At 31.8% G+C, this 16,311-nt stretch overlaps 1 protein-coding gene across 19 annotated transcripts in view; it reads left to right on the forward strand.

Annotated features, from left to right (window-relative positions):
• Window positions 1-352: 352 nt before the first annotated feature.
• The window catches only part of LOC115962607 (UPF0481 protein At3g47200-like), a 66,184-nt gene continuing 50,225 nt past the window's right edge, over window positions 353-16,311 (forward strand). For 5 of the 19 annotated variants that reach the window (XM_031081487.1, XM_031081488.1, XM_031081489.1 and 2 more), the window contains exons 1-3: window positions 13,046-13,371; window positions 14,120-14,193; window positions 16,160-16,207. Coding sequence is in view for 4 of the 19 variants with exons in the window: in XM_031081483.1 (XP_030937343.1) it covers window positions 9,331-10,677 (1,347 nt within the window). In the remaining 15 variants the exon portion in view is untranslated. The other 14 variants (XM_031081471.1, XM_031081472.1, XR_004085485.1 and 11 more) reach the window with 12 other exon arrangements.

Genomic DNA, 16,311 nt, shown 5'->3' on the forward strand with positions numbered 1-16,311 from the left:
TTAATGTGAATGCTTTCATAAATGCAATACAAGAAATTTTTTGAATTACTATTCTCAAGTCTAATCTACACTATAAATCTATTGATTAGATTTTAGTACTTCTATATAAAGTCAATGAAGATCTTAAATCCTCATTAATAGTTAACATTTAAATATAGTGTGAATTTAAATATGAAAATAGATGATGTGAGACTGAAAACTCGTAGTCAGATTTAAAAATACTCGAGTTGTCATGGTATGGTGTGATTTTTTTTTTTTTTCTTTTTTTGAGTTGAGTCTTTGTAGCTGTCGGCTGTTAATCCGCTTTCTAACCTGATATATAAACAGTGTGTTTGTAATCAATTTCTTCAATGAAGCATTTTCTTCTCCATCACAAAAAGCTCCCTCTCTCTTTTACTCTCTCTGAAACTCTTCCTCTTAGTTTTGCACCTCTATTGTTAAAGCTTTGAGCTTTGTTGATTTTTGCGCATCTAACTCATTTAGTACGGTAACAGTTATTCATCCGTTAGTCAAAGTTGGTCTCTAGCCATTATTTTATTAAAATTTTTGATCAGAAACAAGTGAAATCATTTCATTTCAAAGCTGGTTTACATCTGACATAACCTCAGAATAGATTATATGTGGAGTTTCCTCCATCTTCTATTGTTAACTATGAAAAGTTTTGTGGCCTAGAGTTATTGATATTTCTATAGATATATTTGAGCTATTGTATTGCACGGTCTTTTTTACTCTTTTTTTTTTTTTTTTTTTGAGAAACCACCCCAGGAAGAGGAAGAGGGGGAGTCTTTCTTACTTTTGTAGTAAGATCAAAATAGGATTTTCCGAATCAACAAGGGAAAAAATAATTTATCACCTGATTGGCACGATTTAGAATGGGGCCAAATCATTATTTACCTGCAAAGTTCCTTAAAATCCGAACTATAACTTCTTTCAAAATCAACACACACACACACACAAAAAAAAAAAAAAAAAAAAAAAAACCTTCTTTATACATAATTCCAATTCCAAATGCAGAGGTTAATGAAATAGCGATTCTATTCAGAAAAAAACAAGAAGAAAAAAGCAGCGATTCTTTTCAATCATAATTGCAATATGAGATATATATGTGGGTTATCTGTAGATCACGTGAAGTCTAAAGAGAGGAGTACTACTGATTGTACTAAATGCTGAATTGTTTTGTGCTATACATGCAAGACTGCAAGAGGACGGGATTAAAAAGGCTAAAAGTGCTGAAATTTCACCGATTTAGAACGCATGAAATTTCACAGATTTAGAACGCCTCGGGTCATCATGAATCATGGTTTAGGGTTTGAAGACTGTACTCGGCTACACTTACCAAAATCAAAATCAGATTTTCCATACACCTCCATACTCGGCTCAGACTCAAGGTTGAAACACTATCAACCCTCATCTCTCTCTCTCTCTTATAAATTGGTCTTTTCTGTTTGTTCTCCGTTATCTCTGCTCTCTAGTCTCTCTAGTGATTTCGAAATCTACAAAGCCCTTTACTCTTCTTTACATCAAAATCTTTCCAGTTTCTTAACTCCACCGGGTTGCTGGTTGCTGTTGCCACCGCCTAACACCCCACCTGACGCCGCCGCCTCACATTGTTTCCACATTGCACCATGGGTCTTCTCTGCCTCTCAGACTCGGCTTCCTAGTCTCAGATCAGGTAAAGTTTCTTCCTTTTTCATCCCTCTTGTTCTGTATTTTGTGTTTGTGATATGGGTTTATCATTTGTTCAATTTTTTTTTTCTTTTTGTGATAAGTAATATAAATCATCTGAAAAGCAACATTAGGGATCTTGTTCAAATGATTTAAAACTTAGAGATTAGGGACCAAAACTGACCAAGTGATTGGATTCAAAGATGAAATCCTAGTTTTTTTTATTTGATTTATCACTTGTCAAAGATGGAACCCCTAATTTGAGTATGTTTGTTTGTGTTATCATTTTTCGTAGACTTGAGTTATCACTTTTCTGAGTGTGCATTGTGTTTATTTTCGTTATACTCTTTACAGACAGGCATTATAGTTAGTTTGATTCATTATTTTAGTGTGCTCTGAGTGTGATTTGTATTTGCCCTGCTTTATTCCTTGTTTTTATTTATTTATTTATTTATTTTTTTATGATCAACATTCTTGTATCTTTACTGTAAAAAAGGAATATGAACCCCTGTTTTAACAAGATAAAATCCAAACACATTTTTATTTTCTTATCTGCCTGTTTTATTCCTTGTTTAGTTTTTTTTTTCTATGATCAATGTACTTGTATCTTCTCTGTAAAAAGAAGAACGAACTATTTTAAAAAGATGAAATCCAAACACATTGTTATTTTCATTTGTTTGATTCATTTTGCTTTCCTAACTTAAAAATTTGAAATCCTAATTTTATACAGGAGTTGAAAGTTATTCAAGTTGGTTTTTTGCTTCCTTTTCAAGGTTGAATCCTTGACAGCTAAGAGTTCTCTGAGGTATCATCTCTTTCTCTTCTAACTTTTTGTCATTGTTTGTGTTACTTTTGTCGTTGTATTTGTTGTCGCTTTGACCTGTTGTTCTTGATTTTCCATTCTTTTTAAATAAAACACTTAGATAAGATTTCATTAATTACTAGTGAATACGTTGATCTTATATTTACATGATTTCCCTAGCTTAGCTAGAATATTATACGTTGAAAAATTTTATAATGTACTACACGATAACTAATACAAGATCAATGATTATTATAGATACCTTCTCAATAAAAATTCTTTACTGCATTAGGAAAGCTATTTTTTGGAAATACTTATAGTATTTCATAATTGTAACTAATTATATATACTTATGGGAATATTGCCTACTGCCTTGGTGGTTTACAGCCTTACTGACTTGTGCAGTAACTGACTTCTTTGCTACCTCTGTGGCTTACTATATATATATATGTGTGTATGGAATTATGAGGATGCTGTAGTACTTGTAGCAATGCTTGCTGCTGTATGGTTTTGGAACATTACTTGATGTGTGGAATGGTTGGCAGGTTTAATGTGTTTAGAATCTAAACTTTAGATTGACTTTTATATGCTTGAGTTTTCTTGAGGCAATTTTGTGGTACTGCCCAATGCCCAGGCCTTTAGGCTTTGCCATTTGGAAAATATTTGTTGTAATGTGTGAATGACTAACAGGTGATAAAAAATGGGATTTTATGAATTTTTATCTGTTTAATTAATGCCCAGGTTTTAAATGCTATTGATGTTTAGCATGTGGTAAAAAATGGTATTTTGTGTGGTATTATTTGTTTGCTGTTGTGTCCATGTTTTTCTTTGCATTTTTTTTGTTCCCAAATGTCAATATGTGGGCTCTGGGAAGTATAGATTTGGACTGATTGTGTTCAAGTAGACCTTGAAGGCCTATTTTAAAGGGTACTGGCCCATTTTAAAAGAAATGATGTAAAAGAGGTCCAATCTGATATGACAAAATTTAGAGAGCCTAATAATATTGGCCAAAAGTCCGAAAAAAGTTAAATACATGAAAATCTACAAATTTGGTCAAACCTGTCAAACCAACCCCAACCGATGACCCTTCTCAGTGGATCTGACCCATATTTCGGGTGAGTGCGGGTAAATTTTTCAGTGGCCCATATAAAAAATGAAAAAATTGTAAGAGAAATTCATAATTTTTTTTTTATAAAAAACATTATTAGTAAAATCCTTTATTTATATTACATTGTTGGAAATGTTTCAAGTTTGAATTGATGATGGCTACATTGGCTGGTGTCTTCTTACTCATTGTGTGTAAGAGCAAAAAATTATACTCTTATCCACAATCTTTGACCAAATCAGTAAGAGGGGGTAGGGTAGGTGATAATAAACTTAATAAGCATCCCATCATTTTGGCCCCTCTTATCTCTCTTTTCTTAAACATGTTTCCTCCTTCCAATAATGAAAATGAAGGAAGACAGCTGCTAAGGCAGATTGCCTCAATCATAAAAGACAAAAAAGCGACGCTCACCATGACTGATGCTAAGGATGTGTTGGCCTTTCTGTCAGCCATTTCCTTTAAAATTTTCTTTAATTAGTGCAATATATAAACAGTGTTTATGTTCTCTTCATGTATACGGAGAGCAGTCCAAAAATCCTCTATTAGAAATTCCTCCACTTTTTCAGACATTAATACTAGTTCAAAGCCTTGTTTTGTTAGTACACACAACCAAAGTTTGCCATTGAATCTTGGCTGTAATCGTTGTAGTCAATTTTGCACAAATGATAAATTATATCTAGTGGGGTCAAATCACTTCTTAAGACAGTGGGTAAAGTTCCACGCCTCGGCTTTCAATCATTAATAAATTTTTCTTTCTTTTCAATTTTACTCTTGTTCTGTTTGATTTAATTCATCTGATGTATTTTCCTTCACAAATATATCCTAATGTGATTCATTTCACCTCAGTGAGAACTGAGACCGTAGATTGCATGAGTTGTTGATAGTTAATTTGTACTTACAGGGTCGTTCTTTCAGGCTTTCAATCAGCAGCTACACTTCAATAACCGAGGTAGGTTTTTATAACATTTTTCACTCAAGTATTTTTGTCTATCAATGTATTTATTTATTTTCTCATTGTCATCTTACCGAAATAACATTGGCTACGCATTTAAAATTATATACAAATTAGATTGTAATTCATGTTTTTGCTTGAAATCATTTAACAATAGTGAAAATGAAGTGATTTTAGTTTACCTAGAAGCTTATTTGGTTGGAGAGAGGAGTAGAGGAAGGGGACCAGAGTTAGGTTTGATCATATCCTCATTTTAATGTTGTTTGAGGTGGGAGGAAGGGGGATTTAGAGGGGTCACAACCCTACTTTTTTAATTCTCTCAATTAGAAAATTTTTGGAGGGTAGTGTTAGGAATTTAACCTAATCCCCATATCTATGAGAAACGAAAAATAGATAAAAATATGTACCAAGAAAAATCACACAACATAAATATTTACAAGGTTCAACAATGTGTCTGTGTCCACATAGTTGCAAGGATTTAATGAATAGAAATTACAAGAGTGCCATATAATACAATTTTCATTACATCAAACCCTAATCTAGAGCAATAGCATATATATCCCAAACAATTTTCACGTAGCAAATCTCCTATTAAAGCTTCGTTTGGTTTGTGCGTTTGCGTTTGGAGCGTCTGCCTTTGGCATCTTTTTTTTTTTTTTTTTTTTTGACCTGCACCTCTTACATTGTTCATGCTACTTGACCTGAGTAATTAGGCAAATGTATAGTAGTCCGTGTGTGAACAGTAATTTTATTATTTTTTATTATTTTTAGTTTTCAGCAAAATAAGCGGTATTTAATCGCATACTAAAAATAGTAACACATCCAAATTAGGTCTAGTCACAAACCGGATCAAACACAACAAAATCCAGATGGCCTAATAGGGAGTACGGTAACAATATAGAAAAATATTGGATAATTATGAATGGGAAAGCTATGTTCTGCCCAATTGTTTAGCACAAGAAATAGGTCGTTCAGTATGTTACAATCAAAATGGTTATATGATCATTCCACTCCCATGATCATTTTTGTAAAGAAAGTTGTAAAATAGTCTATGGCTTTAGCATTTTCCCAAATTATATGATCATTCTACTCCCAAGTCCTCTCCTAATTTAATTTTGAAACATCCAAGCAAAGAGGAGAGATATATATTCCCCTTCCTCCACTTAATTTTTAAAACATCCAAACAAGGGGAATGAATACCAATTCCCCTCTTATTTTACTATTCAGTTTTTATTTTTATTTTTTTATATACTATTTATTGGCTTCATTGCACTTTTTGATACTATTAAAGGGCCTTACTATACTATTTCAATGAATTATCACCTTTTATCTACAGTACATTCAACAAAAAGTTTTCAACTTCAGCAGAATAAGAAAATCTCAGGCCCCTAGTTATGGTAACGTTATGTATGCAAAGGCCCCTAAATCTTAGGGCTTGTTTAGTAACCGTGTTTAAGTATTGTTTTTTAATTTTTAGTATTTTGAACATGTGTTTGAGTATTATAGAAATACGTGTCGGCAATGTTATTGTTATTTAAAGACTGAAAACTGTTATTTAAATAACAGTGTTGACTGAGTTATTATTTTCGATCATTAATGCAATACTAGTTTTTTCTTGAGGCAGTGCTCTTTTCCACTTTGGTGCGTTAAATTTAATACTTCCAAAAAAGAAAAAGCTTTCCATACCTACCGAAGAAAAATGTCTTGTTATCTATTCTCTCCTAGTTTCTTGGACAGGATTAACTATTCAGTGCTTGTCTTAAATTGATTCATAATGTGTTGTATAGCCTTGTGATATATAATCCAAAATAGTAATGTTGTTAACTGATGAATGGAAATTACTGATGTAGTTCATATTCAAAATAGAATATTATTTTTATACCATACAAATTGTCATGTGTACCGTCACAGCAAGTGGTAGGTTTATATGTAATTAATATGCAGCCAGTCACAATTTTCTTCGTAGGATAATTTAGAAAAAGTTATGATTTTTTATATAACAGTAGAATTACTAAAAAATACAGAGATAAAATTCTTAATCAAAACCGCGAGAAAAAGCTTCTGGAAGCACTAATCAATGTCTTTTGGAAAAGCTGACAGATGCCTAGAGAGTCAATCCAAACTGAACTAAAAAAAGGTATGGCCAAATGTTGCAGTTGTTTCTCCCAATCTAGATAGAGATTTTAGATTTGCAAATCCTTCTTAGATGCTGATTCTTCTTTGTGTTATTTCCACTGACTCCCAAACATAAATTTTATTTGTGATTCCTATTTTAAAAAACAAAATTAAAAGCAGAAGTTGAGAAACCCAGTACTTAATAATAAAAAATAAAAAAAAAACAAATCAAACCAAAACCGTGGAATCCAAACAAGTCATTTTCCCGGATTGGTAAACTATATGACGCAATGCCACTGAAAAATAGTGACGTAATATTTATGAGATAGTTGTTGTCTTTTCTATATATACCCTCCTGGGTTTCATTTGGTTACAGTGAGAAGTTAGAACTTAGAAAAATTGACCGCATTATCTATTGATAGTTAAGTATTGAAATTTTAAATCCTGGTTCTTTCAGCTGCTGAGCATTAGTAACTGCGGAAGGCTTTTGTAACATTTCCTACTCAAGTTCCTTTGTCTATCAATCTATTTAGTTATTTTCTCATTATTGTCTTACTGAAATAACATTGTTTATGACATTTAAAATTATATACAAACTAGATTGTACTTTATGTTTATGCACAAAACGTTTAACTGTAGTAATAAAGATGTGGTTTTATCCAGAAAAATGACAATTTATTTAAATTTGAATAATTAATGCGCCACCTCCCACATAAAAAATAAATACACCTCTTCCCCCAAATAAAATTAATTCACCACTTGATATAATTAACGTAACAAAATAAATGTGTTTATCCTATTAGTAATGTCAAATAAAAATAGTGTTTTATATAAAACTTTCCCGTTATGGTTTATTAACAATTGCCCTAAGGGTAACCGTTAACATGGCCCCTAAAATTATATACAAATTAGATTGTAATTCTGTTTATGCAGAAAAAGATTTAACACTAATAATAATGAGATGGTTTTATCTAGAAGCTTATTTGGAAGGAAAGAGAAGTAGAGGTTTAATGAGCCTTGTTTTGATGCACAAAAACATTTAACAATAGTAATAAAGTGGTGGTTTTACCTAGAAGCTTGTTTGGTTGGAAAGAAAAGTGGAGGTTTAATGAACCTTGTTTTGATGTTTTTTAAGGTGCGAGGAGGGGGGTTTTGGATAGGTATGCTAATTCCTAAGTCCTATCCCCCTCATTGGTGGTGGCTCTAGGATATTTTTTCTAGGGGGTCAATAAAAAGATGAATCTTGGACAAGGGATTAATCTTGGATAAGAGATATATCTTGTAGTCTATGAAGATTATTTATTACAAATATGTCCACAATGCTGGGAAGATAATAAGAAATATACTATTAGTTCACTTGACATATTGATTTATACTACAAAGAACATACTAATTTTTGTTGTTAAGAAGAAATCCTAATTATTATTGCTAATTCATCAATTACATCTAAATACAGTAAACATATTAATTATTATTGCTAGGTGAATCCTAATTATTATTGCTCAGAATTCTTTTATTTATCAGTTTGTCTTTACTTCTTACAATTATTTTAGTTTGTCTTGATTATATGGAACTTATTGTTTATTCTTTTTTTCTCACTATTTGCTTCTTTCATGTGTGTCCTTGCTTATTAGCATTAAAAAATGCATTTTTAGTCATTACATTTTGACTTTTTTTCATTTTAATCCCTACATTTTCATTTTACGACTTTCAGTTCCTAAACCAATTAACGCGTGATATTTAAGTCCTTAATTAGATTGGATGACGGTAAGGACCTAAATGTCACGCGTTAATTGGTTTAGGGACCAAAAGTGATAAAATGAAAATGTAGGGACTAAAATGGAAAAAAGTCAAAATGTAGGGACCAAAAGTGCATTTATATCTTATAATTTTAGCAAAAAGTTAGATAAGTTAGATGGGCATTTGTGCAAGGTTGGGGACAAACTAATTAGGAGAGAGAAAGAAAGTAGAAAAATAAAATAAAATAATATTCTTAAATTAATTAGGGTAGTTGATGTGGCCATCATTAAATTTTAAAGATGACATGGATTGTAGTGATTTTTTTAACCTTTAGATCTTATTGAAATTTATGGTTTAAAAGATGTGGTAACTTTTGTGGAGTTATACTAAATGTAATTCTAAGTAATATTATACCAACTAATATCTTGTTATAAAATTCATGTTTTGAAAATCTTGTTATAGAATTCATGTTTTGAAAATCCCTGTGTTGAGTTGTATATACTATATGTTCTTAACATTCATGCTAACTTTTTTTGTCAATTTAATATTATTTATTATTTGATCCATAAAATCATATTTTATGTATTATCTTAAACTACAAAAACTTGAATTTAAAAAACTGATTGATGACATGACAATTTATCAAAAGTGGAGAATATACAAAGAAATTTAACAGTGGATTTGTCAAAATTCTCATCTAAGTAAAAAATATTGAGTGATGTAACGTTGCTTAAGGTTATACTACATATATATATATATATATATATATATATGTATGTATGTATATATATTCAGGGTATTATATATACAAATTATTATTTCGAATTGAGTCTTCTTATATTGTCTAAGTTTAGATACTTAAGTTTGCATGCAAATATAATTGACACATAATTAGAATTGAGTCTTCTAATGCTAGAGGCTCTTGTCTTTGTTAAGGAGGACAACTTGGAAATGGAACAATCAGCTAGTAAGGAAATTCAACTAGCAACTGCTTCAACAAATAATGAAGAACAAAATACTGAAAAGGAAGCAGACATTTCAGGTGGAAATGAAAAAAAAAATGATGACTTGATAATTGAAATTAGCAAAATAGTCAAAAGGACGGAAAGTCAATTATTAGAAGAGTGTCGTATCTACAGACTTCCACGCTACCTTCGAAAATGGAATGAAGAAGCCTACACTCCTCAGGTTATTTCAATTGGCCCGTATCACCACGAAAACCAAAGATTGAAAGCCATGGAAGAGCATAAAGAGAGGTACTTCAGGAGTTTCATGAAACGGAGTGAGAGAAGCTTGGAGTATTTAGTAGGCACGGTAAGGGAACTGGAAGAACGCATTCGCAGGTGTTATGAAGAGACTATTGATCTTACCAGTGATAGGTTTGTGAAAATGATATTGCTGGATGCGTGCTTCATTCTTGAGCTTTTATTCCGACGTAGTTCATTAAGTTTGACAAGTCATGACGATTCCATGGTTGTGGAACCAAGGGCTGCTGCTGTGAAGGTTGACTTGCTATTATTTGAAAATCAGCTTCCATTCTTTGTTATTAAGGAACTACAGCACCTTGCATTTCCGTCTCTCTCCGATGCGTTCTTTTTTAAGAATATGTTTTCCTACTTTGACGTGTTCACCGACATTCAATATAGGCAGCCCAAGCCCAATGTGGAAATTGCACACTTAACCGATCTTCTTAGAACCTTCATGTTACCCTCACCCGAGGAGTTACCCGAAAGAATCACTGAACATCCGAAGCTTTTGTACTCAGCAACACAACTCCACAAGGCAGGAGTAAAGTTCCGGCTTGGTAAAAGTGAACGCTCTTTTCAAATAAAATTTGAAGATGGTGTGTTGGAAATCCCAAAATTAGAAATAGAGGGTGTGACGGAAGTTGTTATCCGAAACGTTATGGCATTAGAACAAACTTGCTATATAGGAAGTGCGTACTTTACTGATTACTTCATCTTCATGGATTTTCTTATCAATTCCAGAAAAGATGTGGATTTACTTACCAAAAAAAAAATCTTGGTCAATTACCTAGGCGACAACAATGCAGTAATGTCCATGATTAACAATCTCAACAAAGGAATCGTATCCGAAACGGTGAGAGATGATTACCGTAATCTCTATGGAGAATTGAATAGGTTCTATGAGAAATCTTGGCACCGCTGGGAGGCGACATTGAAAAGTGAATATTTTAGCACCCCTTGGAGGTTCGCTTCAACAGTGGCTGCTATTGTTCTTCTGCTGCTCACTTTTATGCAAACAGCAAGTTCTATGATTGATCTCTTCACGAAGTAACATGGATTCAAAGACTTAATAATTATGATGGTTGTTTCCCTGTTCGTTGGAATTGACGTCGCCTATGTAAAATACCCAAATTATATATTTTGTTCTATGTTATTATTTCTAATGTAATTGATCTTGCCGATGTAAAATACGCTAGTGTTGTGTTTCAAAATCCTTGTCTAGTTGTAGTTTTGTATTTCAAAAGCCTTTTTTTTGGTTGAATAGTTCGTCGTTTGTTTCTCAAAAAGTGTCCGAAGCTTTAAGCTGGGCCCCTCGGGCTGGGTTTTTTTTTTGGGCTCATAAAACAAACCGAAATACTTGTTGTTCTTCTTTATTTGAGTGTTGACCCAATTAATTTAATGACATAATTCTGAACGAATTTAATCCTGAGAATTTTTTTGACAGACCATCGGTATGGGTTAAAGCTTTGGAAATAGGGGGCCTTGATTTATATTAATTGATACAATTTGTGGTTAATGTTAGTGGACCTGATTTTGGAAAGAGCTGATATTTAATAAAGTCTACTGCCGTTTTAGCTATAAAAAAAAAAAAAAAAAACGAAACCCCTATCTTATTTCTATTTAATACCTTCTTGTAAATATTATTCAGTTTTAGATCTACTAAATTTTTACTTGATATGTACAATCAAATTTCAAGCTATAGTGTTTATTCGATTGCTCTTATTATTAGGATAAGACATTAATTAATTGTTGATGTAGAGTCTATAAATGAGATTCAAACCTCAAATATCTTGTTTAAACAATAAATTTTATTAGTTGTATCAACTTTATTTATTAAAAAAAAAAAAAAAAAAGTCCATGAGACTGTCTGGAGATCATGTGCATTATTACGACTTTGTTGTAACTTGTAAGTGCCCCACCATTGGTTTATCATTAAACATTGTTTCATTATGCTTATCTCGTTTTTCAATTGAATAATTGTCGGATTGGCCCATGTATAAATAAACATTTTTTTTAAGACATTTTTAACGTATAGTGTCCATTCCAAGAAATATTTCATATTTATTGACTTTTTGTTCGAAAAATTAATTTGTGTATAGCTTAAAATAGAACTCATATACCATTTCTTTACTCTATCTAGAATTCTTGAGTGAGAACCAGCTATTAATTCCACTTATTTTTCTTTTTATTTTATTTTATTTTATTACTCTTTACCCATAAATTTATATTTAAATATCATATTTTCTTTTTTATAAATATGTATAATAGAAAATTTTGTCAAATGTACACTTTTAAGCCCAAAAATTATCAACATTAGCTAACCTAAAATTTTGCAAATTTACATGACTACTATTCATTAGTATTTTATATTTCGTTGTTTTTTTCTCTCAGCTTAGATAATCTCTCTCTCTCTCTCTCAACACATAAATGTATTCTAATAAAATATAATGTAAAATAGATAATCTAATGTGGGGTGTTTTGAAATGTGATATATAAAATAGAAAAAAAAAAGTTTTTATGCTAAAATTGACAAAAAATGTTTACACCAATTAACGCTATTACTCTTATGTATTGCAGACAAGCCCAACCTCCCCCTCCCCCTTCCCCAGCATTTAAATTCCCAACTTTACAACTTTGTTTTTTTTTTAAATAATTCTATAATTAAAGTAAGGGGATATGAATCTAAAGATCTCTATTTAAAACAAAAAAAATTTGTTAGTTGAACTATAAGACTCTTGGTATTGTATTCTCAAACCAACTATATAAATTAATTAAACTTTTGTCTGGGCTATAATTTCTTTCAAAATCAACACCAAAAAAAACAAAAAAAAAATTGTTGCGGTACCCGTTAACAGCAATATTTTTTATTTTTTCTGACAAAAATTGTTGTCTTTATCTACCGTCAAATTTTCAACTTTTTAAGTGCTATATGATGTTCTTTTTGACATTTTTTCTGACTTTTTTTTTAAAATTTTTTTTTTTGTCTTTTTCACCTTAACAAGCACCGGTTCGGTGCATGTTATCAAATCCAAAAAAAAAAAACCCTCTTTATCCATAATTCCAATTCCAAATGCAGACTAGCGATTCTATTCAGAAAAAAACAAGAAGAAAAAAGTAGCGATTCTTTTCAATCATAATTGCAATACGAGATATATATTTGGGTTATCTGTACATCACGTGAAGTCTGAAGAGTGGAGTACTACTCATTGTACTAAATGCTGAATCGTTTTGTGCTAAACGCAAGACGGCAAGAGGATGGGGATTAAAAAGGCTAAAAGTACTGAAATTTCACAGATTTAGAACGCCTCTCTTCAGTCTTCAGTCTTCACTCTCTCTCTCGACCCGCCCCAACACCTAGTCGGCAACCCTTCAGATCAAACACAGATTTTCACTTTCCCATGCCTCGGGTCATGAATCATGGTTTAGGGTTTCAAAACTGTACTCGGCTACACTTACCAAAATCAAAATCAGATTTTCCATACTCCTCCTTACTCGGCTCGGACCCAAGGTTAAAACCCTCATCTCTCTCTCTTATAAATTGGTCTTTTCCTGTGTTTTCTTCGTTATCTCTGCTCTCTAGTGATTTCAGAATCTCTCTTTTTTATCTTGAAACAAACAAAGCCCTTTACATCAAAATCTTTCCGGTTTCTTCACTCCCCACCAGACGCCGCCGCCTCACTTTGTTTCCACATTGCACCATGGGTCCTCTCAGCCTCTCAGACTCGGCTTCCTAGTCTCAGATCAGGTAAAGTTTCTTCCTTTATCATCCCTCTTTTTCTGTATTTTGTGTTTGTGATATGGGTTTATCATTTGTTCAATTTTTTTTTTCTTTTCTTTTTGTGATAAGTAATATAAATCATCTGAAAAGCAACATAAGGGATCTTGTTCAAATGATTTTAAACTTAAAGATTAGGTACCAAAACTGACCAAGTGATTGGATTCAAAGATGAAATCCTAATTTTTTTTTTATTTGATTTGTTAGTCAAAGACTTGATTTATCACTTTTCAAAGACGGAATCCCTAATTCGAGTCTGTTTGTTTGTGTTATCATTTTTTGAAGACTTGAGTTATCACTTTTCTGAGTGCGCTTTGTGTTTATTTTCGTGTATACTCTTTACAGACAGACATTATAGTTAGTTTGATTCATTATTTTATTGTGCTCTGAGTGTAATTTGTATCTGCCCTATTTTATTCCTTGATCAATATACTGGTATCTTAACTGTAAAAAAAGAATATGAACCCCTATTTTAACAAGATAAAATCCAAACACATTTTTATTTTCTTATCTGCATGTTTTATTCCTTGTTTTTTTTTTTTTCCTATGATCAATATACTTGTATCTTCACTCTATAAAAAAGAAGATGAACCCCTATTTTAAAAAGATGAAATCCAAACACTTTGTTATTTTCTTATCTGAATGTAGTTTATTTCTCATTTGTTTGATTCATTTTGCTTTCCTAACTTAAAATTTTGAAATCTTAATTTTATACAAGAATTGAAAGTTGTTCAAGTCGGCTTTTTGCTTCCTTTTCAAGGTTGAATCCTTAACAGCTAAGAGTTCTCTGAGGTATCATCTCTCTCTCTCTTCTAACTTCTTGTCATTGTTTGTGTTACTTTTGTCGTTTTATTTGTTGTCACTTTGACCTGTTGTTCTTGATTTTTCGTTCTTTTTAAATAAAATACTTAGATAAGATTTCATGAATTACTAGTGAATATGGTGATCTTGTATTTACATGTTTTCCCTAGCTTAGCTAGAATATTATACGTTGAAAAATTTTATAATGTACTACACGGTAACTAATACAAGATCAATGATTAATATGGATCCATTCTCTATCAAAGTTCTTTACTGCATTAGGAAAGCTATTTTTTGGAAATACTTATAGTATTTCATAATTGTAACTAATTATATAAACTGTTGGGAATATTGCCTACTGCCTTGGTGGTTTACAGCCTTACTGACTTGTGCAGTAACTGACTTCTTTGCTGCCTCTATGGCTTACTATATATATATGTGTATGGAATTATGAAGCTGCTGTAGTATTTGTAGCAATGCTTGCTGCTGTGTGGTTTTGGAACATTACTTGATGTGTGGAATGGTTGGCAGATTTAATGTCTTTAGAATCTAAACTTTAAATTGACTTCTTATATGCTTGATTTTTCTTGAGGCAATTTTGCTGTACTGCCCAATGCCCAGGCCTTTAGGCTTTGGCAATTTGGAAAATATTTGTTGTAATGTGTGAATGACTAACAGGTGATAAAAAAAATGGGATTTTATGAATTTTTATCTGTTTAAGTAATGCCCAGGTTTTACATGTTATTGATGTTTAGCATGTGGTAAAAAATGGTATTTTGTGTGGTATTATTTGTTCGCTATTGTGTCCATGATTTTCTTTGTATTTTTTTGGTTCCTAAATGTCAATATGTGGGCTCTGGGAAGTATAGATTTGGACTTATTATGTTGAAGCTGACCTTGAAGGCCTATTTTTAAGGGTACTGGCCCATTTTAAAAGAAATGATGTAAAAGATGCACAATCTGATATGACAAAATTTAGAAAGCCCAATAATATTGGCCAAAGAGTCCCAAAAAAATTAAATCCATGAAAATCTACAAATTTGGTCAAACCCGCCATACCGTTTAATCTGATGCACCCCAACTGATGACCCGTCTCAGTGGATTCGACCCGTATTTCGGGTGAGTGGGTAAATTTTTCGGTGGCGCTTTTAAAAAATGAAAAAATTGTAAGAGAAATTCATAATTTTTTTTTTTTATAAAAAACATTATTAGTAAAATCCTTTATTTATATCACATTGTTGGAAATGTTTCAAGTTTGAATTGATGATGGCTACATTGGCTGGTGTCTTCTTACTCATTGTGTGTAAGAGCAAAAAATTATACTCTTATCCACAATCTTTGACCAAATCAGTAAGAGGGGTAGGGTAGGTGATAATAAACTTAATAAGCATCCCATCATTTTGGCCCCTCTTATCTCTCTTTTCTTAAGCATTTTTCCTCCTTCCAGTAATGAAAATGAAGGACAACAGCTGCTAAGGATGTGCTGGCCTTTCTGTCTACCATTTCCTTTAAAATTTTCTTTAATTATTGCAATATATAAACAGAGTTTATGTTCTCTTCATGTATCCAAAATCCTCTATTTTGTGTCCCTTATTCTATTTCAAAGTCCTTCACTTTTTCGGACATTAATACTAGTTCAAAGCCTTGTTTTGTTAGTACACACAACCAAAGTTTTCCATTGAATCTTGGGTGTAATCGTCGTAGTCAATTTTGCACAAATGATAAATTTTATCTAGAGGGGTCAAATCACTTCTTAAGACAGTGGGTAAAGTTCCACGCCTTGGCTTTCAATCATTAATAAATTTTTATTTCTTTTCAATTTTACTCTTGGTCTGTTTGATTTAATTCATCTTATATATTTTCCTTAACAAATATATCCTAATGTGATTCTTTTTGCCTCAGTGAGAACTGAGACCATAGATTGCATGAGTTGTTGATAGTTAATTTGTACTTACAGGGTCGTTCTTTTCGGCTTTCAATCAGCAGCTACACTTCAATAACCGAGGTAGGTTTTCAAACATTTTCACTCAAGTATTTTTGTCTATCAATGTATTTATTTATTTTCTCATTGTCATCTTACCGAAATAACAATGTCTACGCATTTAAAAT

This window comes from Quercus lobata, chromosome 10, assembly GCF_001633185.2.
Source record: "Quercus lobata isolate SW786 chromosome 10, ValleyOak3.0 Primary Assembly, whole genome shotgun sequence".
NCBI lineage: Eukaryota > Viridiplantae > Streptophyta > Magnoliopsida > Fagales > Fagaceae > Quercus > Quercus lobata.